This window comes from Clupea harengus, chromosome 10 (assembly GCF_900700415.2).
Source record: "Clupea harengus chromosome 10, Ch_v2.0.2, whole genome shotgun sequence".
NCBI lineage: Eukaryota > Metazoa > Chordata > Actinopteri > Clupeiformes > Clupeidae > Clupea > Clupea harengus.
In genome coordinates this window covers 18,358,755-18,383,492 of record NC_045161.1, presented here as the reverse complement: position 1 = coordinate 18,383,492, position 24,738 = coordinate 18,358,755, and the positions used below count along the sequence as shown (strand labels likewise).

Below are 24,738 nucleotides of genomic sequence, written 5' to 3'. Positions count from 1 at the left end.
CCCCCCGAGGGGAAAAGAGAAGGGGGACGCTCTTCTCTTTAGCCCCACCTCTCTCTCTCTCTCTCTCTTTTTTCTGCCATCTACTTCCTGTCCTCTCTCTCTCTCTCTCTCCGTTTTCTGCTCCACTGTGCTCCCTCGATCCACATGAAATGGACGCCCTGATGGACGGTGGGGGGGTCTCCCTGCTCTCACAGCTTCAGTGCAAAATGGATGGTTCCTCGGTGGCAACACGAGCCCACCACCCACACAGCCTTACTGGTTTCTCTTTGTCTATCTGTCTCTCTCTCTTTCTGTCCATCCTTCTCTCTCTTTCTCTCAACTTCTCTCACTTTCTCTCCCTTTAAAGACTCTGAACTGAGACCGTGTTGAAAGGGAGAAACTTTGCAGAGAGGAGTGTTTTGTCATACACGCTCAAAACACTGTCGTGAACTCACACACACACACAGATGAGCACACGAATACTTGGACACACACACCCTCTCTCTCTCTCTCACACACACACACACACACACACACACACACACACACTTACACGCAAACAACACACAGGAGAGATCATCACCAAGGAAAGTAATTCAACAGAATCACCACTGGACCACATCAGATCCAGCGGAGCCAATCCCAGGCCGCTCTCTCCCTACGTGCCGAAAGCGCACCGGCTGAGTATTCGCCGCTGGTCTCTCTGTGGAGAGATCCACCACATCCACCACATCCACCCATCCACTCATCCACTTGGGGTTATTCTGCTGCTAGAGAGCTATGCAGAGAAATTGAATCTAAAAAAAAAATTCAAAAAACAAAGACTTCCTCTGTGCGCTCAGACACACAGAGACCACTCAGACTCAAGGAGTGACTTTTGCCAAATTCGTCCTCAAGCGAAAGACTTTCAAGGAGGACGTGTGCGAACGTCGGACCCCGAGGAGGGGGGTGGGGGTGGGGGGTGGGGGTGGGTGAGGGACATGGAAGAGACGAGGGAGAATAAAAAAAAAATGAAAAAAAACAAGCGTACAGATTCTGTGATCGGACTGTTCCTTCTCCATAGCTTTTGTACAATACTAATGAAAAAAGGGACAAATTGAAATGGAATTTTTATTTTATAAGTCAATTGAGCCATTGAGGTCAACTCTAGACGTGTTTTAGAGTTGTTACGGCTTTAAGGCATCAGACCGTTGGTTTGCCAAACTCATTTTGTAAATAATAACAATAATGATGACGATAATGATAATAATAATAATGATAATAATAATAACAATAGTATTCATTTTGTCCAGGGGACGTCTGTGCCATAAAATAGGCAGGCCTCAAAGATGCAAATTCTCAGCGGAGCATAAGCAATACCAACACATGTTCTTTATCGCCCCCGTGCTTTGTGCTGTCTGGAACCCAAGGTTAGCCGTTTGGTCCAGCAGTGGTGATGGGCCAGATCGGTGTGAGGCCGCGCTGGCCAACTCAACTGCAGCCTTGGCAGCCTGTTCTTGGCAACGTGAACAAGGCTAAAAATGGCACCAGGAGCATACATGCCTTCTTGTCTTCGTTATTTTTTTTCCCTCCTCACTATCTGGGTGTTGATGTTGTTGAATACGGCCCCAAGCATCACGCAGTCATTTAATATGATCGCTGCACTTGGGGGTGCCAGTAAATCTGTCTTGAAGTCTGCCTCCCCAAACTGAATCTCTGCTTTCCATTTTCTTATCTGACCTTTCAGAGCTGCTGGATGAGGTCCACGTGTGTGTCTGTGTGTGTGTGTCTGTGTGTCTGTGTGTGTGTGTGTGTGTGTGTGTGTGTGTGTGTGTGTGTGTGTGTGTGTGTGTGTGCTGGGGGGACGGTTAACCCTTAGTAATGTTTGTGTGCTGGGCTGACGGTTAACCCTTAGTAATGTGTGTGTGCTTGTTGTGGGTCTCTCAGATGGATGGTCCCTGTTGAATTTCCGTTTTATTTTGGATAACCTCAGTGTGTGGGGCTTTTAAGATGAAAGCCCCCTTGAAGCCGAGAGGGTAGGCCTCGATGTTCAGGCCCGAATCATCATGTATGTAGAGTTCCCAGAGTGACTGAGAAAGGGATTATTTTTGTCATTATGAGCTTCTAACAAAAGCTGCACTTGCACATCCACGCTATACTGAAAAAAGAACACTGCTTACAACAAACAGGAATATATCACATGACAAAACGTATCCACAACAACGCACATGTCCGTCCTCACCAAAATGAACTATAACCATTCGCCTCCCTCCCTGCGTCCTCCTCTGCTCTAGATGTCTGCTTACAAGCTGTTCTAGGCTTCTGTTTCTAGGCCACCTACAAACACTTCATTAATTGTGACCACAGCTAGAACCTATTTTATGGCCAGAGTCCTGTTTTAATTTGAGACCAGTTTTGAATTAAGATCTAACTAAAAATCAGAGGGAAAAACCAGAAAACAAGCTGATGAAAAAGGGAAAAAAAACGTAACATAACTGTTTCCGTACATTTCTAGACCTGTTTTAACTTTACCTCAGCTAACGGTTTGGCAATGTAAAAGGAGCGTTATTTTTATCTTGATGAAAATGACATTCTACAGTGGATTTTTAGAGTTTTTTTCTTTGATTTACTTTTAATTTTTAATTTACGTATCCCACCATGTAATACTGTTATCAATAAACACATCTCAAAAGGAAATGCCTTTGCTTTATTATTATTAATAATGTTTTGATATTTTTAATTAATAAATATGTTTATTAAAACTGTCTTTAACTGCGTACATCAGAGTACTCTTATGTTTATCTGTGCATTGTTTTCATATTTAGATTGTATTACTTCCTTTTATAAGATATTTTCATCCAATCTATAGTATATGTTTGCACCATGAAACAGTCTAATTTATTAATAAATGAAATTGTGTTGGTGGTCATAGTAAAGGTAGAAGTAATTCTAGACGTATCATTTTGAATAAAAAGTCTGCGAATATTCCTGTGCATATTCATGGTGTGTCTGAACGATTCCAAGGATGTAGCATCAGGCACAGGTGGTGTTTTCATTCTGAAGGAGAAGAAGATTGCCAAATTCAGTCATCAGATCAGATCCTTTGGTCTCCTATTTGAAGGCAAACAGCTTGATAGATATGTCTGTGTAGAAAGCAAGACTCACAGGATGTTCTGGATGTTTGGAGCACAGCGGCACGACTTCGCGCTGCAGCAGAGACCTCTGTGTGGTATTTTTGGATCTCACGAATGCCTTTGGATCGGTGACACTGCCTCCCTAGTCTGTTGTGGTAGGTATCCAGTTACTTTCAGGTCCCTCTGAAGAGTTCAGCATATTTGTGCTTTAACACAAGTACCTACACCACATCCTGGCAGCATTTGGAGATTGGTATCATGGCTGGATATCACCATGGCAATGGAGGTCATTGTGAGGTCATATAAATGGATTGGTGGTGGTGAGAGTCTGTAGGACGACACCTGGTCGCCTTCCATCCAAGCCTGGTTGTTAGCCAAGTTGAATGACAATCTGAAATAGGCAAGGATTACATTCAGGGCAGGTCCTTCCTACAGGCAGTGGTGGAGGAAGCACTGAAGTTTAGTACTTAAGTAAAAGTACAAGTACCCAGGAAAATAAAAGTAAAAGTATTACATCAACAATCCTACTTAAGTAAAAGTAAAAAGTACTTACTTTTAAATGTACTTTAAGTATTAAAAGTAAAAGTACTCCCGCAATGGGTTGTCTCTCAATGTCTAGGCTGTGTCATTTTGATAAAGAAATAGCTACTGGTAATAAATGCCTCTACAGATGTCACTACTAGTAATAATTACAAGCTACAACATTTGTTGATTGGAAAGGTTGGTGTACTTATTGTGCCTACCATCTGTAATACTGTTCACACTATATCTTACAATTCTGTGGATGACAAGTTATCTACCAGGGATTATTTGCAAAGTTAATACCATTAAGCCAAACCAATAAAGACACCATGTGATATATTTAAATATTTTATTTAATTGTAAACGAGTAAAAAAGGGAAACATGGAACATGAAAAACAAATGTAATTGTAAAACTGGACAGAACAAGGCACGCTAGCTTGACATAGCTAACCTACCAGCTTTATCTTACCAATACGTTAAATATATAATGAAGATACAATCATGTTTTTTGATGCTATTGCTGTATGTCAACATGCATTTCGCTAGATAACATTATAATATCATGTCAGTAAACGAATTAAATACATATATCAATATTCAAAAGTCAGGGACATTAACTTAGCATAGCAATCACTCTGCTTACCTCGATATGCTACTTTAAATTGAGGGCGAATTAGGCTAGCAACTCCTTTTTTTTGAGAGAGACAGGAAACGCATTAAAACCTCCAGGAGTCATTCTTGGGGCCTTTCAACTCGAACATATCTTTTAAATAGGGCCAAGGGTGGCTCATATCAGAAGGCTCAGTTCAGGCCGACTCTGGATCCATGTTGAATAGGCAGTAGTCAGGCTGTCTGATGAATGTTCAGGTATAACAGGCAAAGCTACCGCTAGTGCTGCTGCCAGACGCGCACTCTGATATCATTGGATAGAGCCACCTGATTGGTTTAAACTTCCAAAACAGCAACGCAATCCATAGTTTTGTGTAGGCAACATTTTGGCGAAACTGTGTTCATAAAATGGAACGAGTAACAGCACATATTGTAGAAATGTAGCGGAGTAAAAGTATAGATAATAGCAAAACAAATGTAATGGAGTAAAAGTAAAAAGTATGCACTATTATTTTTACTTAAGTAAAGTACAGATACGTAAAAATGTACTTAAGTACTTTGTTACATTCCACCACTGCCTACAGGCAACATAGGCGGATGTCTGGAGCGCCACCCGGAATGGGGGTGCCAAAAACTGCACCCAGCAAAAAAAATATATATATAGTGTATATTATTATCATTCTTTTTTTTGCTGGGCAGAGTTTTTTGCACCCCTTCTATATCTCCAACCAATATTTTGACTTAAAGAAAATAAATCTGACGGCCAAAAATCGAAAGATTTTGATTGTTTTGTCCATAGACATATACATATGGGATACATACAATACATATACATACTGTACAACAAGAGGCGGTGAGGGGTATTGTTAATCTATGTTAAAAATACAATTAAATGTAGCCTAATTGAATGGTCACAGGATCATAAGTTGGCGTGTATTGGGTTGAACATCTCCTTGTCACCTCAAATGTCTTTCTCTGTTATTTGCCTATATCGACTACCATCAACTTATAATAATTTGTATGATTGTCTCCATAGTATCGTTAAACAATGTGATAGCACAAAAGAACTAATACTAATGGGTGACTTCAATATAAACTGGGACAAAAAAAAACAGAAAGAAAGAATATAGAGGATATAACAAATAAATGAAATCTTACCCAACTGATACAAGGACCAACAAGAGTAACCAACTCGTCCCAGACACAAATTGATCTAATTTTCACAAACAGGCCAGAGAGTATAACAACAAAGTATAACTTACTAAAATTTTACAGTTTCTTACAGTTTTTGGATGCCTGTCTCATTTTTTAAATATTACATGGGCTGGCACCTCCACCATAAATTAGTTTATAAGGCTGAAGGATGGCAATGGCTTGGCAACTAGGGCAGTCACCAGGGGAGACTGTGTTATACAGTATAGACACAGTACGTTTGGACAGACAGTCTTCTCAGTACGCACCTCTAATTACTGGAGAATACCCTCCCTACTGATGTAAGGCAGTGCGCCAGTATTTCAGTGTTCAAAAACAAACTTATGAAATGGATAAAGAATAACCAAACCTGCAACCATAATTGGGCCACTGCATTACTCACACTGTAACTTATTTTTATGTCTAACACCTTGTATGTCTGTCTGTCTGGTTTTTATAATTTGTTATCTTAACTTCACTGTTTTGTCACACTGTTGTTTACCTTGTATGTCTGTCTGGTTTTTACAATTTGTTATCTTAACTGCACTGTTTTGTCAAACTGTTGCTTATCTTTTTTTAAATTATTATTTCTTTTAATTATATAATTTTGTATTATTATTTCTTTCTTTTATTTCTGTCTCTCTCTGTCATGCCCTGCCAAGGGACAACAGATGAAAACTAGTTAACTTAGCTAATTCCGGTGCATTTACATTTTTTGGGAAATGTTGATCAATGTACACTGTCCCTTTTCAAATAAACGCATAAACAAACAAACACAGACGCCCCATTGACTGCTTCAGCCCGTTGCTGCGACATGCCAACGTTGCCGCCATATTGGAGAGGTGAAGACTGGCCTGTAAACAAACGCAAGTAAACGGTGGAGCTGCGGTTGTTCTGGATAAAAAACACTATAGCGTTAACATTTCTCAACCGATTTCACTGAGTCGTTTTTTTTATATTCAAGGATTTATGATCTACGTGGAGTACCCAAAAAAGTTTTGTCTCCATGTTACTTAGAATCTCCATAGTTAGGCTATAATCGCCATAGAGATATACATACATATATATATGTCTATGATAATCGCTGCCTGACGCTCACTGTTCTTGTGCTCCCACAGCTCATTCACTTTGAAATACTGAAAATAAATCTAAACTATCGAAATAGAGCATCTTTAACTACTAATATTTGACCATCATTAGGAAAAATGGAACAGAATCTGCAAATAGCCTATGTAAACAAACATCAAATGTGGGCACCAAATGTGCTAGGTCCGGCCCTGATTCCATTTGAAATACCTAATATCAAATGTAGAAGTGTATCAGTCAGGGGAAACTGGTGGAAGAGGGGTTTTATGTTGATGAAGGGAGACAGTGGTACAGGAGGTAAAGAAGTCGTTTAGTAATCAGAAGGGTGCTAGTTCGATTCCCTGTCGAAGTGTCCTTGAGCAAGACACTGAACCCCTAATTGCTCCTGATGTGCAGTGTGCCATCAGTGGAAATGTAAAATGTGTATACATTGTAAGTCGCACATATGTAAGTCGCTTTGGATAAAAGCGTCTGCTAAATGACTAAATGTAAATGATGAGGTGATTCCTTCTATGGTAGAGAAACTGGTTATTCAGAATGTGATTTAGCCTACTTCAATGTACAATGTTGTGTTTATTAGACTAAGAAGTTTTTTATTTTATAATTTGAATATAATACATATGCCTAATAGGTGTAAGACAACAACATCATATGAAGTTACTCACTAGTTGCGTACTCATTTTATGAGATACATTTTTACTATTTCTTAAGTAATTATTTTGATGGGTACATTTACTTTCTACTTGAGTAATTATTATTATCAAAATACTTTTACTTGAGTACAGCTTTTGCTTAATCTACCCGCCCCTGTCGTTTAGGCAGTGACATATGCATGTGATGTTTTTTTTAAGTGTACCTGTTGTTGTCACTGGTATTGACATGTGTCCTAACCCACGGTGAGTCTGGAGAGGGGGGTGGGGCTGGGACAACACATACCACTGTTGAGTCTTCTGGATGTGTCATGGGCCTAATTCATTGAAACACAGACAAAGGAATGTGCCCACTTGACAACCCCTGTCAGTGAAATGCTGTTGTTAAGTATTGGTATGGTAAAATTACTTCACTTGAGATTAAACAAGCCACTGCATCCTCACGTGCATTCTTCATAATCAGCTGTGCTTCTTCATATGAGAATTCCTCCGCTGCTTTCCAAAGGAGCGGGATGCCCTTCAGCAGACTCTGGGCAGAGTGCGAGAGCATGTTCTGCTGTTTGGCCTGGAGAGTGTGAGAGCATGTTCTGCTGTTTGGACAGAGTGCGAGAGCATGTTCTGTCGTTTGGCCTGGAGTCTGGGCAGAGTGCTAGAGCATGTTCTGTCGTTTGGCCTGGAGTCTGGGCAGAGTGCGAGAGCATGTTCTGTCGTTTGGCCTGGAGGAACTGCCCTGTCATTGTAGAGGCTAGGATGTGGGACCTGTGGCGTACTGCTGTCTGAGTCAGACTGTTTTTTACGACTTAGTCATGTGACTGATTTACAATATGAATAATGGCTGGTCACATGATTCTCCATTAGCTGACTTAGTTTGAGTGAATAAAATGAGTCAAATATGTTGTAACGTGCCACCCAGAAACCCAGGGCTATTTCACATCTGGGAGTGCACCTTTAGCCACTCCTTCACCACGCTGTCACTTCAGAGACTATCATGTCGTTTTTGTTGTTCAACCACTTTCCGTCTCCTTACAGTTAATGACAATGATTATCAGTATTCCGTTTCTTGAAATAAACAGTTTACCTCACAAATTAGACAAATGTAATTGTTTTGAAAGAGTGCGACAATGGCCCTGCCGTGCGGCGCCTGTGCCAACATACCTCAGCAGAGATGCCTGACGGACCGCATTCCTGGGGAATGAATGCAAGTCGCAGATGATTCGCCTTTCCTCTTCAGACCAACGACGGGACCTGTCTGACGAGATAAACCATTCCTGCCACTAACACCTGATTATCATCGTTTGCCCACTCAGACCGAAACCTCATAGAGCGCTCATGGCAGCGTAGTAGTCCCTACAACAAATCTACTAACAGGCGTCAAACGGGGCACGTTTAGCACTTTTTCTCAACCACATATAATCAGAAAATCTTTTGATGGTGATAAATGGACTTGGAAAATACATTATTTTTGGAGATGAGAAGCTGAACTGATAAACAGTTGGGAGAGTTTCGTGGAAGTCGGATTTTCTTTCCAGAACAATGATCGAACAGGTATGTTTGATTGAACTATAACACTGTATATAGCTAGACTGATTGAAGATGTTATGATTTTTTTTTCAGAGTCTACTTAATTGCTAAAGTTAGTTTATATCACTCCTGTCATTATTTTTTTTCCAGATGTATGTATGTATTATGCGTAGGCTATATTTAATTCTGTCAGGTTTGTACTCCCTAGCATCACAAAGCAGTTAAGTTAAGTGTTATGTTATATTTTTAGGTAATGTCACTGTCAAATATTACTGAGCAATCGTCACCAAATGCTGCTGGGAAAATGTGAAATGTTGACTAGGGTATTTGTATGTAATATTTTGTATGTAAAGTGTTATAATTTAATAGAACAAGGCCACTGTCTGTAAACTAATGTACCCGATTCAATTACCTGATTGTGTTTGTTATGCCTTTGAACTAGTGAGAAATAACCACAGTCATTCAGAGTTTTCTTCATCAAAAAGAATGGCGTTTACTCGACAATCACAAAAGACAGAGAGAGAACCCCGCGATTTCCCCTGAACTAATATATAGACACTCAAACAATCGATCCTCAGATCATGGATTAAGGCAGAAAAACTAGATAACTGATGACTTTATCAGAAATGTAATATTGGCTGAATTCATTAAATATCTAAGGCACATTAAGACCATTTAACACATTTAAAATTATCGAAAAGCCAACTATTTGCATTTTTACCATGTAACAAATAAAGAAGTATTATTATCACCGCTAAACAGATGTCAATTCTCATTCTCGCGCTGTGCTCCATCTGTGTCATATGTGTTATCAAAAATCTGGATCAAACATTTAAAGCTCAATTTAAATCGATGTTTGGATCATAATAGCTGAATGTGCCAGCTGAATGTACCATGTAACATGTTATGTTCCTCTTTAATAGGAAGAAGTCCTGGACTTCAAAGCCCTGAGGGCAAAGTTCCTGAAAGAGGATCCCTTGAAGCTAATGAACAAACCTGCCATTGCGCAGAAACCCAAAGTCATCCCCCCTCCCCCCAGTGGTACCCGCGTGTCTCTGATCGACACCATCAACACTGCCGTGGAAAACAAAATGCCCTTCATGCCCCGCGTGGTCTTCAAGGATGACAAGAAGCAGCCCCCGAAACTGGCTTCCAAATCCAAAGAGAAAGAGGCTGGCGTGAAGCCGGAGCTTATTAACCAGAAACAGAAGAAAGAGGGCGACATCGTCATGCAGGCGATGAAAGATAAGAAGCTGCCCAAGCTGCTCCCAATGCTTCCGGTGCCTGTTGCAGCACCTGAGCCTGAGTCTGCCCCCCCGCCAAAGCCAGTCAAACCCCCCACAGCCAAAAAGAAGGGGATTTCAATCTTCAAAAAGCCTCCGAAGCCTCAAAAAGTCAAGACAGAAGCTGCCCAGAGCACATCGCCACCAAGCTGCCCCAATCCCCCATCCAGTGGCACAGCAGCCCCGGTGGTTAATACACCCGTGGCTCAACAGGCTCTGCTTCCCCCCATCCCAGTCCCAGCTCCTACCCTGGTTAGTTCTGGTGCTGCCACTCCGGCTCCAACACCTCCTGTGGCACAGAAGCCTCTAATGCCTCCCATCCCAGTCATAACCGCACCTTCCAGTATTCCTGAGCCAGTTATCCCAGAGGCAGCCGTATCTATTCCCGATGTTCCTCCCCTGGATGTTGTGGTTCCTGAAATTTCTCCCCCAAGCATTCCAGAGCCAGAGGTTCCGGCCCCTGAAGATGCAGCACTGCAGATTCCTGATCCCGAAGTTCCTACCCCTGAAACTTCTGCTCTATCTATTCCTGATTTAGACGGTCTTTCGCCTGAAATTCATGCACCAGCTATTCCTGATCTAGACATTCCTACCCCTGAAATTGATGTAGAAGCCATTCCAGAGCCAGATATTCCCACTGAAATTGCACCTGAGGTACCAGAGGTACCAGAACTTGAGATTTCTGTGTCAGATATCCCTGCTCCAGAAATGTCTAAAAATAATCCTGTTTCAGATATTGCAGAGTTAGACATTCCTGCCCCAATCATCCCCCCACCAGAAATTCCAGACTTCGATGCTGCTGATCCAGCTATTTCAGATCCAATTATTCCGGATCCAACCACTCAAGACGCAGATGTTACCGCCCCCAGTATTCCAGATATAACTTCTCTTGATCCACCACCCCCTATTATGCCTGCTTCTTCTATTCCAGTTTCTGACAGTCTGGTTATTTCTCGGACTCCCTCTCCCGAACAAGTCGCCCCTGAGCTCTCCTCCAGCCCTCTTCCTTCAGAGTTGCCGCCGGCTCCTGTTGAATTTGCAGAGGTAGAGGATGTCGCTTCAGAAGCAAAGCAGGAAAGTAGTAGTAGTGCTTCCATAGAAGAGACCTCCGCTGAGGAGCCCCAGTGCACCACCCCTCCCCAGCTGGTGACGGCCCTCTCGGCCCTGGAGAGGGCAGAAGAAAGCTCCGCTGAGGAACCCCGGTGCAGCACCCCTCCCCAGCTGGTGACGGCCCTCTCGGCCCTGGAGAGGGCAGAAGAAAGCGCCCCGGAGAGGCGGACCCCGTCCAGCGACCAGAGAATATTAAACCTTCTGGAAAAGGCCAAGAAGAAATATGCGGCCAACAAGCAGGCAAACAAGACTCCGTCTCCATCCGTTTCGCCGGTCCCGCCCGTCAGCAGAACCCCCACCCAGGCTGACCCCACCCCGCCCGTCAGCAGAACCCCCACCCAGGCTGACCCCACCCCGCCCGTCAGCAGTACCCCCACCCAGGCTGACCCCACCCCGCCAGTCAGCCCCGCAGTCTCACTGCCTGAACTGCCTCCAGTTGATTATGAGGAGCCAGTGGAGGACGCTTGGGAACAGGGTCGGCCAGCCACTCTAGTGAATGGTTTCGATCACAGTAAGTTTGCATTGCAAAACAGAAGTGCTGTAGGAGCAGAGACATCTCCGAGCCATTATCAGAAGTTGACTAAAGTGAAGTGGGAATTTTGTTTGGAACCGGGAAACAATTTGGCATTTTCATTGAAAATGATTCTTCTGTGTATAGCTGCTGTGTGTAGCAACATGTTAGTATGCCTCCTTGAATCTGTTTTTTGTACACCCTGGATACAAGTTACAGGTAACTAAAGCCTTAAAATGCTTGTAAAAAACTTTCCGTTCATTAGGGAGTTTTGGTATTTGAGGTATCTAGAACAGACCACTGAGGCGGTGAGGAACAGCATGTCTAACATAGCCGGGATGACACAGAGGTGTGGTCATGTCTTGCCTTTCAAAACAGAGACGACTGAACATTTCAAAACTTCTGCCAGATTCATTCTATTGCTCTTGTTGCTTATATTCCACTTGGCAAACACTGCCATACCATTGGTCATTTTGACAGGGACTTGTCCAAAACAAAACATCCGTAAGATGACTGGAAGCATGGTGAATGGAAAGGGTTTCAGCTATTGAGGGGTACTACATGGGGCTCAGTTGCAGTGCTTTCACCTTTGGGTGAAGTTGGGTTTGATATTCTTGAAAATCCTGTTTAATCAAGGGAAGCATTTCTAATTCTCCAGGCAGCTCGTCAGACCCAGTGAGGTAGACAATTTACATTTCAGCAGTGAATTCAGCAGTCAAATTGTGAAGGCTCACTCTACTTGCTCATGTCTCCTCCATTCCCTGTGTGTGTGTGTGTGTGTGTGTGTGTGCTGTGTGTGCGTGCGTGCGTGCGTGTCTGTGCTGTGTTGTGTTACTGTTCCTCTTGTGACGTCTATTCACCCCCCCCCCTTCCCCCTTCAGGACAAGTATCTCCCATTCTGGAGGAGCCAATGATGGAGGAGGCGCAGGCAGAGGTGCCCCCAGCACCCCCGGCCAGGAAACCCCTACCTGCTGTTCCAGAGAAACCCCTACCTGCTGTTCCAGAGAAACCTCCTCGTCCGCCAGTTCGCAACCTCAGTCAACTCACCTCCCCGATCCCAGTGCCTCAGGATGATAATGGTATTGGCACATAAGCACAAAAACAAACTTACAGAGTGTACCCTGAACATTATAAATGTGTGCTAATTCATGACACAGAAATTATGTTTTGTCGAAAATGTTATGAATGCCACCTTGCAATGACTGTCTCTACCCATTGTGACAACACAAACGTAACATACTGTATGTAGCGGGCCTTGAAAGCACATGCATGCAAGCTTAGCCTTTGTCTATACATTAGGTTAAACATTTCCTGCCCACACTGTTATGATAACAGCATTTTTACGTCTCTGTTTCAGAAGTGGTGATTCCAGCCCCTCAGGATTTTAGTGCAGAAGAGCCCGTTCTGGACCCTCAGAACCTTTCAGCAGTAGTTCCGGAATATGAAGACGGTTCAGACATTGGAACACCAGAGTTGGAGATTCTGGAGTGTGGAATGTCTGAGTCCTCCACTGTGGAAGAGGCTGGCGCCAGGGAGACAGAGCATGAGATTCCAGAGGAAGGCCTCGGAGTTCTGGAGGAGAACTATGCAGAAGCAGACCTTGGACCTCCGATGGCCGAGGTCCCAGAAGCAGAGGCAGCAGCATTTCTCGACCCAACAGACTCTCCTGTTGGTCAAGATGCCCAGACGCCAACCGGGTAAAAACAAAAGACCCGGCCCACCAAGTTACTCCTGGAACCTTATTAAATGTTATTCATTATGAGATGACATGACACCGTATTGTAGAAATGCATTCTTGAGACACTTCAGTGTATTTCTCTCACTTTTAGGCTTTGTGTTTTGGCATTGTGTCTCTTGCAGACCACAGGACAGCCCTCCTGAGATCTCTGACAATATCTATGAGGATGTGACAACCAATAAGAAAAAAAGCAAGAAGAAGTCCCCGCCAAAGAGTGAGTTAGATTCCTCAAAGCGTGATATCAAAACAGGAAGAAACCCCAGATAGTTTTTTTTAGGCCATGATCTCTGTGTGTTAGTGACTGTTAGGCTATATCCAGATATCATAAAACATTTTGTGACGATGGTTAGAAATGTTAGTGTTTTTAAAGCCCTCAGAAGCAGTGGTGTTTCTTCAGCCTTATCAAATGTACTTCGATTACAGTCTCATACAGGATGCACAGGCGTGCAACTTCAAAGGCCAAATGACTCTTGAAATAGTTCCATCAATGTAATTATTATATCCTGAGCCTGCAGAGCCTCTCTTGGACATAGTCATCAATCATGGACCACTAGGATTTAAGCACAAAGGGGGGGAGGGAGTAGGGGCATTGCCTGATTTGATCTGTCTCATCTGATCAGAGTGAGACAATGAATAGTTTCATTTAGGTTTGACCCAATTAACTGGAAGGGCAGAAAGAAATGCATTGTCACGGTAATCGTCATGGTAATCGTCATGGTTAATCTGTTGTGTTTTTCAGATCCCTACGCTGATACACAGCCTGCGGTAAGAATCTCTGTGGAGACGCCCGTGTTCTCAGTCACTCTTTTCACCTAATAGCTTTATGTGATTTTAGAAATGATATGTGTGTGGCAGAACTCAATCACCTAAATATCTGGGTCAGCACAGTGTGTGATGAAAGCCAAACGGCTCATCTACATACAGGGGATGGAAGTTAAATATTGACTTTTGTTTTGTTGTGAATTCAGCCTGAAGAGACCCACAAGTCTGGATGGTTCAAATCGAGGTAAGTCGCACTTTTGTTAGTATTTTGTTGGTTTCCTTTTCCTGTTTAGATAGCCGGACAGCTGGACAGCTTACAAAATGGCTTCACTGGAGATTTCCACTTACGATACAGTGCCTGTGCTTCCACAGAAAAAGCAGTGTTGAGCTTGCTGAAGAAAAGGAACAAAAGAAGAAGGAAAAACAACGGGAAAAGGAGCGAGAGAAGGAGAGAGAAAGGGAAAAGAAAGAGCAGAAAGAGAGAGAAAAGAAGGAAAATGAAATGAAAAAGAAGTTCAAGGTAATATAATGTTTGAGACTGTGGAACAGGTGTTGTTTTTGGTTCATGGTACTTTAAATTTCATTAGGAAAGACTAAAATGGTCTTTTGTAACTAAAAGGGAACTCTAGTTCTTCTTGTAAAGCCTACTGGTTGGAAGTCTGTTAATAATAATAATAACAAACACAAAAAAAAACCTATTTTACCACTGCTAAGTAAGAAGGCCCCAACAGGTATTATAAGAGAGTCACCCATTTTTCTAGCCTTAAAAGGTCAGAGAAGTGTGCGTGTAGGTCTACTTCGACAGCTTTATTGCCCCAGATTGGCTCGCCATGCGCTGGGAGTGGTAGAGAATGTTAAATGTATAAAACCTGTCAGTATTCATTCCTATGGGGTCAAAGGTGAATCCATCTGATTCCACACACTCTGTCATCACGCTAGAGACCATCCACACAGCAACACAATTTATCCACACATCCAAACTCATGTCACCACCTGATTCATTATAAATAGATATGACAAATTAAAATACGTAAGACCTGTGTTTAGGTAAACAATAGAGTAAACAAAGTAATCTTAGATCGTTTAGTAATTGCTTTCTGCCTTTTAGTGTGTGCATCGTTTTTTTTTCAACCTCCATGTGAAAATGTGAAATGTGAATGAGTAAAATGTGAAATGTGAATGAGTAAAATGTGAAAAAAGGTATTTACACCTACTTGGAATTTTTTCTGGTGTTATACAGTAAACATAACATAGAAACACAATAAGTACTACACATAACATAAAAACATAAAACACAAATAAGTACTACACATAAGAAAAGTACTACACATAAGAACCAAAAAACACAATATATACAGTATGATACAAATATATAGACAATGAATATAAAAAAAGTAAAGTGGAAAGTAGAGTGCAAAAATGTAAAACAGGAGTGCAATGTGATTGAGCAATGTGCAATGTAATGTGTGTTAATGTAACACAGACTTAGGGTGTGGGGGTGGATGTGAGTATGGATGCTTCTCTGAGCCTGATGATGTGAGTATGGATGCTTCTCTGAGCCTGACGTCTAGGGTTCTTGTGCTACTCATTAGGTAACGGGTCAGGAGGAGGCCATGTATGAGGCCAAGGCCACCGTGGCCAGTAAGGGCAAGAACAACGACCTGCCAGTCAAGAGCGGAGACCTAGTGAGCATCATCCGCACCACCAGCTGCCCAAAAGGAAAATGGTTGGCCAGAGACAGCACCAACACATGTAAGTGTGTGTGTGTGTGTGTGTATGTGTGTGTGTGTGTGTGTGTGTGTGTGTGTGTGTGTGTGTGTGAGACAGACAGACAGAGAGAGAGAGAGAGAGAGAGAGAGAGAGAGAGCGAGAGAGTGTGTGTGTTTTAGTGTGTATTTATCCGTGTGCATGTCTGTGTAACTCAGTGTGTGTGTGTGTGTGTAAGTGCATTACTTGCCGTGTGCACACGGTTACCCAGACCCCCCCGTAGCCACTCAGTAGATTATATTAACACGCACTATACACAATCATAATTCAGACGTTTAGGCATCAGACTTGATTTTTGGAGTTTCCCGCTCTCTGTGTTCTGTGTGTAACCATGCGCCTCGGATGTCTGACAACGAGAAGCATTCTCAAACCAGATCAGACTAGAAGCATTCTCAAACCAGATCAGACTAGAAGCATTCTCAAACCAGATCAGACTAGAAGCATTCTAAAACCAGATCAGACTAGAAGCATTCTCAAACCAGATCAGACTAGGTCAGATCAGCCAATCACTGAACCAGACACCTTGCATGTATTGCTGCAGTTATCTCTGTTGACCTACTTCGAGTGGTTCAGTGATATCACTGTGAACTCTTTAAGACGGAGGTGACGGTACGTTGTTGGTTTCAGATGGTTATGTGGATGTGAAGAGTGTGGAATTGGACATTACGGAGATGATGGAGCTGGGTAAGAAGGGGACAGCGGGCCGCACTAACAACAACATTCATGTGGACGCAGATACCCAACACTTGGACAGCGGGTAACCATAGCAACCATCACTCTCTTCCCAAAATCAACTTCTTAGATCCACCCTTTGACTAAAAACGTTTTGACTAAAAACTGTCACTGTTCAGTCCTTTGGAGTTGATGTTTTCCTGATAAATCTATAATTGCTTTGAAAATCTGTATTTCATTCATCTAATTACTAGATCTGTATTTCATTCATCTAATTACTATTGTTGCTTACAGGATGTCTAACAACTATGACTTGACAAATGAGACCTGTAAGTTTTATTGACAAATTTATGTTTCTCAACTCGATACGTCATATATGTCATACCGTGTATTTCCTCATATTTCATAGTTTGTTAGTTTCAGTGGTGCGTAGTGCACATTCGTAAAGAGACGCTACCTTTCCCTCCCCAGTTTCAGATGACGATGACGAGTGGAATGACGATGATGAGCATGAACCCTCTCCCACTGAACTCACTGACATTACTGACAAGTGAGTACCAGACTGTGTGTGGACATATTTTGATGCCAGTGTGTGTGCGTGTGTGAGTGTGTGTGTGTGTGCGCGTGTGTGCACATGTGTGTGTGTGTGTGTTTATGTGCGTGCGTGCCTGCGTGCGTGTGTGTGTGTGTGTGCACATGTGTGTGTGTGTGCACATGTGTGTGTATGTGTGTGTGTATGTGTGTGTGTGTGTGTGTGGTATTTGTCTGGGTGTGTGTATAGTATTTGTGTGGGTGTGTGACTATGTGGGTTGTTCACTCAATCCATATCAGTTTCCACTTAGTACTTTAAATAGTTATTATTTTAATGTGTCTCTTAGTACTTTAAATAGTTATTATTTTGATGTGTCTCTTAGTACTTTAAATAGTTATTATTTTGATGTGTCTCTTAGTACTTTAAATAGTTATTATTTTGATGTTTCTCCTTGTGCAGTGGCCCATACAGCATGCTCTCCATGGCAGAGACAAGTAAGTGAAACCCGACACTTGGAACAAATCATATCATTTTATTAGTTTTATTCAGATTTTATTACTTTGATTCTTATCCTTCCTGGGAAACAATAGATTGTGTCAGCTAATTAGCTGGATATTTTAACCATCAAGCCCTTTTGAATTCCTCACGTGGAGGATAATTAATACGATTATTATGATAATAATGTTTACTCAGTGAGGCTTGTTGAGTTGATATTACAGATGTGTAAATGTTTATAGTAGAGGTGTGTTATCTGTGTCTCCAATATTGAGTTCTGTGGGCTTGACTTTCCCAGTGAGCCCAGAACCCGAGTCACCAGAACAGACCCTGAGTGATGCCAGCACAGACAACCAACACGTGCAGTAAGGCCCTCTCCATCTCCAACCTCCTCTCTCTCTCTCTCTCTCTCTCTCTCCCCTCTCTCCCACTCTCTCTCCCTCTCTCTCTCCCCCCCCCTCTCTCTCTCTCTCTCACTCTCTCTCCCCCCTCTCTCTCTCTCCCCTCTCTCTCTCCATCTCCATCTCCAACCTCCTCCCTCTCTCTCTCTCTCCCCTCTCTCTCTCTCTCTCCCACTCTCTCTCCCTCTCTCTCTCTCTCTACATCTCTCTATCTCCCTCCCCCCCTCTCTCCCTCTCTCTACATCTCTCTCTCACTTTAGAGTATCCACACGTGCACACATGTCCACCTAGACCTCCGTGACCTCCACATGTTGTAAAGCCTGATCTCTATCTCTCTGTGTGTCTGTCAGTTGTTCTCATGCTCACATACGATGTGTTCCTGATCCCACTACATCTCTGTGATGGAGCCCCTACAAGACTCCCACTCCTTCTGCTATCATTTCATTTGATTATCATATCATTTTGATGACAGTGTTTTGCAGTGTAAACTTCTGAATCATCAGATGATATCTGTCCATGAAGCAGAGCTGTGCTGAGATGGCATGTGTGTTAATTCTGTGGCCTTAACTGGGCTGGGTTTGTTTGCAGAGCTCGACACCAAGCACTTCAGAAACTAGCCACCTTCTTCAAGCAGCCTTCTATGTCAGAAGATACCACGGCAGAGGACGACCCAATGTGAGTCTCTCAACTAGCTATCTCTTTTAGCACAGACACTTCTTAAGGTCATAATACTACACTCTTGAATGAATAGTTTAGTGACCCACTGCCTTTTCTTCTTTCCTCTCCTTCTCCTTCTCCTTCTGAAGTCCTGAGGAAGAGCCAAGTAAGTCCATATGTTGATTTGAACTCACAGGTCTTATGGTCTGATAGCTTGTATTGCTGCTATCACAGAGCTGATGTAGCTAATAGCACTGTGGTTGCTTTCATGCATAGCGTTTGGGCGTCTATGTATGGACTTGTGTAAAAATAAACATGACATTTCAACTCATGTTACACCTTCTCATCATAGTTTTTCTGTCTAATTGGTTTACAGGCACTGAGGCACTTTTAAACAACTGGTAGGTCTTTCTCTCTTCTGTGTCTCCCCCCCCCCTACACACACACACACACACACACACATACACACACACACACAAACACACAGACACACAGACACAGACACACACACACACACACACACACACACACACACACACACACACACACACACAGACACAGACACAGACACACACAAACATGCAGCCAACAACAGTCACACACTCAGGCATCCGGATGTTGTGCAACTGTTCAGCTCTGGACTGCAGTCACACTGGTTAGGCAGCATAGCCGTGCTCTCCAGGGTAAAAGCCCCATTGTTGTTGTTGTGGGTCCAGGTGGCTTTGCTCTTTGCTCTGTGTGAGCTGTTTGTCATTCAGCTTTGTGTTGCTCTCTTCTGTGAAGCTTTACAGAGGAAGCGGAGCCACCAGTCATACCCATCTTGCCGCCACCAGACCTTTACGCCGACGTCATCACTGAGGAATTTTTATACACTTACAGCAAGTAAGTATGTAGGCCTAACGATTGTGCCCTCTACGAAAAAATACCTCCTCACAGGACAATTGTTATATGTGATGGTGGGAGAAATGGTCACCTACATTTATATATAGCGTTAGTCACCTACATTTATATATACAGTAGCTTTAGTCACCTACATTTATATATACAGTAGCTTTAGTCACCTACATTTATATATAGCTTTAGTCACCTACATTTATATATAGCTTTATATATTTATATTTATATATAGCTTTAGTCACCTACATTTATATATACAGTAGCTTTAGTCACCTACATTTATATATAGCTTTAGTCACCTACATTTATATATAGCTTTAGTTACCTACATTTATATATAGCTTTAGTCACCTACATTTATATATAGCTTTATATATTTATATTTATATATATAGGGTTAGCTATATATCTTTTCCATGTTTTCCTTTCCTTTTTTTCCTATCTAATTGAAGTTGTGTGTTTCACCCCTATCCAGTTAGCTTGCTGTAGATGAGCACACAAACAACCCTATAGTGGATCATCAGTCATGTGTTTCCATACCTGCCTGGGCTGGATAAAAACATCACTCAAGGATGACATGCTTCGGATGCCACGCACCCACCGGCTCCTGGCCCAAACACTCACACGTTCCTACGCTCCTGCCCTGCAGCAAGGGAGTGGATGGGTTCACTTTCCCCCCCAGAGTCTGTCTGATAGGAGGTTTGATTGGTGGAGGAACGGCATTTTTAACGGCGTGTTCATCCACCCTTAAGTGAAATGTGCTGTAGTGAGTGCTGGGTCGCTGGGTTGGGATATAGCTGTCCTGAGAACGTGCTCCTCTGAATCCTTGTGTGCCTGGTGCATTATGGAACTTTTGTGGTGATCTTTCTGGTCTTTGTTCACAAATATCCTTTTTATAAATGTGACTTTATACTGTATGTGCGTGTAGGTGTATTTTTTAAAGTTTAGTTTTGTAAAGTGCTCTGTGTGCGAGAGAGAAAAGGATAGAGATAAACTAGATGATTAAATATGGATTAAGGATCGTGGATAAATATAAGTAAGCTTACTGCGGAGACATTATGCATTACCTGATGGGATGAGTATTAATATGCATTACCTGATGGTGTGAGTATTAATATGCATTGAATCATACAGCTTCTATGGAATATCTGTCAGGTGTTTCTATATAGATTGGATGAGTGCTTTTGTATGAAATGTTCTTTTACATATTGTATTAAACAACTGCATGAATACTGTAGTGCTCATACTGCAATTTATTTCAACTGTTGACAGACTCTTATGTGTGATCTGGAAACTACTACATCAGATGAATTAACCCTTCATCAGATGAATTAACCCTACATCAGATGAATTAACCCTAAACCTACATCAGATGAATTAACCCTTATCTAATCCTACATCAGATGAATTAACCCTAATCCTACATCAGATGAATTAACCCTACATCAGATGAATAAACCCTACATCAGATGAATTAATCCTAATCTAACCCTAACCCTAAATCAGATGAATTAACCCTAATCTAACCCTACATCAGATGAATAAACCCTAATCTAACCCTACATCAGATGAATTAACCCTACATCAGATGAATTAACCCCTAATCTAACCCTACATCAGATGAATAAACCCTAATCTAACCCTATATTAGATGAATTAACCCTAATCTAACCCTACATCAGATTAATTAACCCCTAATCTAACCCTACATCAGATGAATAAACCCTAATATAACCCTATAATAGATGAATTAACCCTAATCTAACCCTACATCAGATGAATTAATCCTAATCTAACCCTACATCAGATGAATTAACCCTAATCTAACCCTACATCAGATGAATTAATCCTAATCTAATCCTACATCAGATGAATTAACCCTAATCTAACCCTACATCAGATGAATAAACCCTAATCTAATCCTACATCAGATGAATTAACCCTACATCAGATGAACTAATCCTACATCAGATGAATAAACTCTAATCCTACATCAGATGAATTAACCCTAATCCTACATCAGATATGTAAACCCTACATCAGATGAATTAACCCTAATCTAACCCTACATCAGATGAATTAACCCTACATCAGATGAATAAACCCTTAACCCTCAGATGAATTAACACTAATCTACATCAGATGAATTAACCCTACATCAGATGAATTAACCCTAATCTAATCCTACATCAGATGAATTAACACTAATCTAATCCTACATCAGATGAATTAACCCTAATCTAACCCTACATCAGATGAATAAACCCTACATCAGATGAATTAACCCTAATCTAATCCTACATCAGATGAATTAACACTAATCTAATCCTACATCAGATGAATAAACCCTAATCTAACCCTACATCAGATGAATAAATCCTAATCTAATCCTTCATCAGATGAATAAACCCTACATCAGATGAATAAACCCTAACCCTAACCCTACATCAGATGAACTAACCCTAATCTAATCCTACATCAGATGAATTAACCCTACATCAGATGAATAAACCCTAATCTAACCCTACATCAGATGAATTAACCCTAATCTAACCCTACATCAGATGAATTAACACTAATCTACATCAGATGAATAAACCCTACATCAGATGAATGAACCCTAATCTAACCCTACATCAGATGAATAAAGACCAACATCAGTTATTGTAATTCAGTCTGAAATGTTCTTTGATTTTGAGATTTCTGATTGCACTCTTAGTTACATTGTAATTAATATAATTAGCTAGCTTTTAGTTTCTCACGAAGCATTTTTATTTTTAGTGTAAAATCTGGAGGGGGCAAAAGATTTGCTGTAAAACATGCCAGTCTAAATCTATGCATTAAGTCAGAATCTCTAGGTGCAGATGACAACGTACATAGATTGGCTTGAGGATATGCTCTGGGTGTGTTGGGCTAAGCCCTCATTCGCCCCAGAGTGTTTGTCCTGAGGCTACTGCTCATACCAGGATAAAACCCTAAGGGAGGCTCTGCAAGGATAAGACCAAAAGCCTTTAAAATATGTCTCATTCAGTACTGAAAACCCAATGATGTGGTTTTAATGTGTGTAGAACGATTTCATGAATAGAACTATTGTCAGTGTATTGTCATTTGAGTCCTCTGACTCCAAAGAAAAACGAAAAATTGAGACCATCAACACGCAGTCTTGATTATAGACTTCTTTCTTTATTTATTTATTTTAATACAATAAATACTTATTAAAGTGCAAATCAGAACAGTAACACCATGCAGTGCATAACGTGAAATAGAGACCAGACACACACACACACACACACACACGCACACACACACAGAGACAAGAGAGGCCAACCAGAGAAAACAACTCCCTCGTGAAACTCACGGGATACTGAACAGCGGTTCACTACAGCAGTAGTGAGACCCCTCCTGACCATGGAGGAAGAGAGTGACACACGGCCAACACCAACACCAACGCAAAGACACGACACACTTAACACAGCGGCAATGAGAGTCAGAGATGCTTTGGTAACACATTATACAGGTGTGCATATAGGCCCACGTGGACACCTGGCATTGCTGTTTAACACTGTGGCCCTTTTAAAGATCTGGGAAAATACAAATATCCCTTGCATGAATATGATGTTGAAAATAAAAAATTAAATATGGAGACTGCAATCATTTCTATGCTATGGTTTCTTTATTTCACTCGGAAGTAAATTCACTCATAAGAAGTGGTCTTTGTGAAGTGTAGTGGCAAATATTGAGCAGCAGAGTGCAGTGTTTCAAAGAAAGTTCCTCTGACTATTTGGGATTATGAGGTTGCTTTTTCGAAGTGCATCCATTGCCATGACAACTTTACAACTGACTACAGTATGGCTTTGGGATTATGGTCTTTTCTCCAGGGCTTTGGTACAGTGCTCCATCTCTGTCCAAACAGAGCATTTATTAAGTCAAATCTGCATCCCAGAAAATGCACAGGCCTACACACATCCGTACGCAAACACACACAACAACAAAGCATAAAGACACAGAAGAAGGCTTCAGCTGAATGAAACTGCAAAATCTCTGATATGATACATGCCGTTCTGTCCCACTTATTGACTGGCTCTCACTGTAAGTTCCAGTGCTTTTCCATCACTCTACATTCAGTTTAAACTGGTACGTTGACAATGAATAATCTCGTTTTTTGTATTGTAACTATACAGTACATTTTTTACATGATGCAAAACACACTGACAGACAGCACCATTCACTCAACAGAACCGTTGACCAATTCTATTCAGAAACAGAACCCTTGAGCCATTCTATTCAGAACCCTTGACCCATTCTATTCAGAAACAGAACCCTTGACCCATTCTATTCAGAAATGAGCGGACCCAGACTACCAGCAATGTTATGCACACACTGGCCTGGTGAGGGCGCTCTACATCCAAACGACTTCCACCTCATTTAGACTGGCATGGAGACTGTACACGGATGATCAAGTGACAAAATAACATATACATTGTTTAATGTAGAATCGTATGTTTACAATCAGTTGAATGAAATTTACATATCAAAACCAATCATAAACATACCCTCCACATACTGCATAGTTGCCTTGTCCGTGCATTTCTTTTTTGTGTACTGATTAAATAGTTTGACATAAACATCTAACCCGTCTGTCTGACTATCCATATGTGTTATATAAGTGTACGCCGTAGGTTGAACCGTGTGTTAAAGCCTCTGGTTCACCAAGGCCTCTTAGTCTGGGAGCGCCTTAGTGACATCCTTCATCCCCGACATCTCTGCACAGTTTCGCCTGGTTCTGTGGTGACTCAGTCAGCTAAGTTGTTGGCACCGAGAAACAAACAATAAACCCCACAGACAGCAGGCCTATCACTTGCCCCTTTAGTCATTTGGATTCACAGTAACAATTCCCCCGCGTGAGGTTAAATAGTGTATATAAATAAACAGCGCTAATAAATAATCTCTACTTCAAGACCACAGTTAAACGACGATGTATTCTCAGTCAGGAACGACAACACACGCAGTTTTTTTTTGTGTGTTTTTTTTTGTTAAGGCAACTGGAGGAAGGTTACCGTGGCTCTTTCTGGCCCTTGGCTAATGTATCTGACCCAGGCTTACAAACAAGGCTACAGGCACACACACACACACCACCGTTATCCTTTATGTTTCCTCTTGTGAAGGGGTTAGGAACTTAGCATAGATAGCACTGTTAGCATAGAGAGCACTGTTATATTGTGCTCAGACTGCCAGAGACTC

General features: G+C 41.8%; 2 protein-coding genes across 2 annotated transcripts; both read left to right on the top strand.

Moving 5' to 3' along the window:
* Nucleotides 1-8,684: 8,684 nt before the first annotated feature.
* Nucleotides 8,685-13,581, top strand: LOC116222100 (proteoglycan 4-like). The gene is made up of 5 exons (XM_031574869.1): nt 8,685-8,696; nt 9,596-11,576; nt 12,458-12,655; nt 12,934-13,273; nt 13,437-13,581. The coding sequence occupies exons 1-5, from the start codon at nt 8,685-8,687 to the stop codon at nt 13,579-13,581; spliced, it is 2,676 nt and encodes an 891-aa protein (XP_031430729.1).
* A 2,020-nt stretch (nt 13,582-15,601) lies between these two features.
* LOC116222027 (FYN-binding protein 1) lies at nt 15,602-20,753 on the top strand. The gene is made up of 11 exons (XM_031574275.2): nt 15,602-15,828; nt 16,471-16,600; nt 16,810-16,844; nt 16,987-17,065; nt 17,507-17,541; nt 17,841-17,907; nt 18,532-18,618; nt 18,750-18,766; nt 18,977-19,001; nt 19,384-19,482; nt 19,973-20,753. Exons 1-11 carry the CDS (start codon nt 15,690-15,692, stop codon nt 19,974-19,976), a joined length of 717 nt encoding a protein of 238 aa, XP_031430135.1. The 5' UTR covers nt 15,602-15,689; the 3' UTR covers nt 19,977-20,753.
* Nucleotides 20,754-24,738: the final 3,985 nt, after the last annotated feature.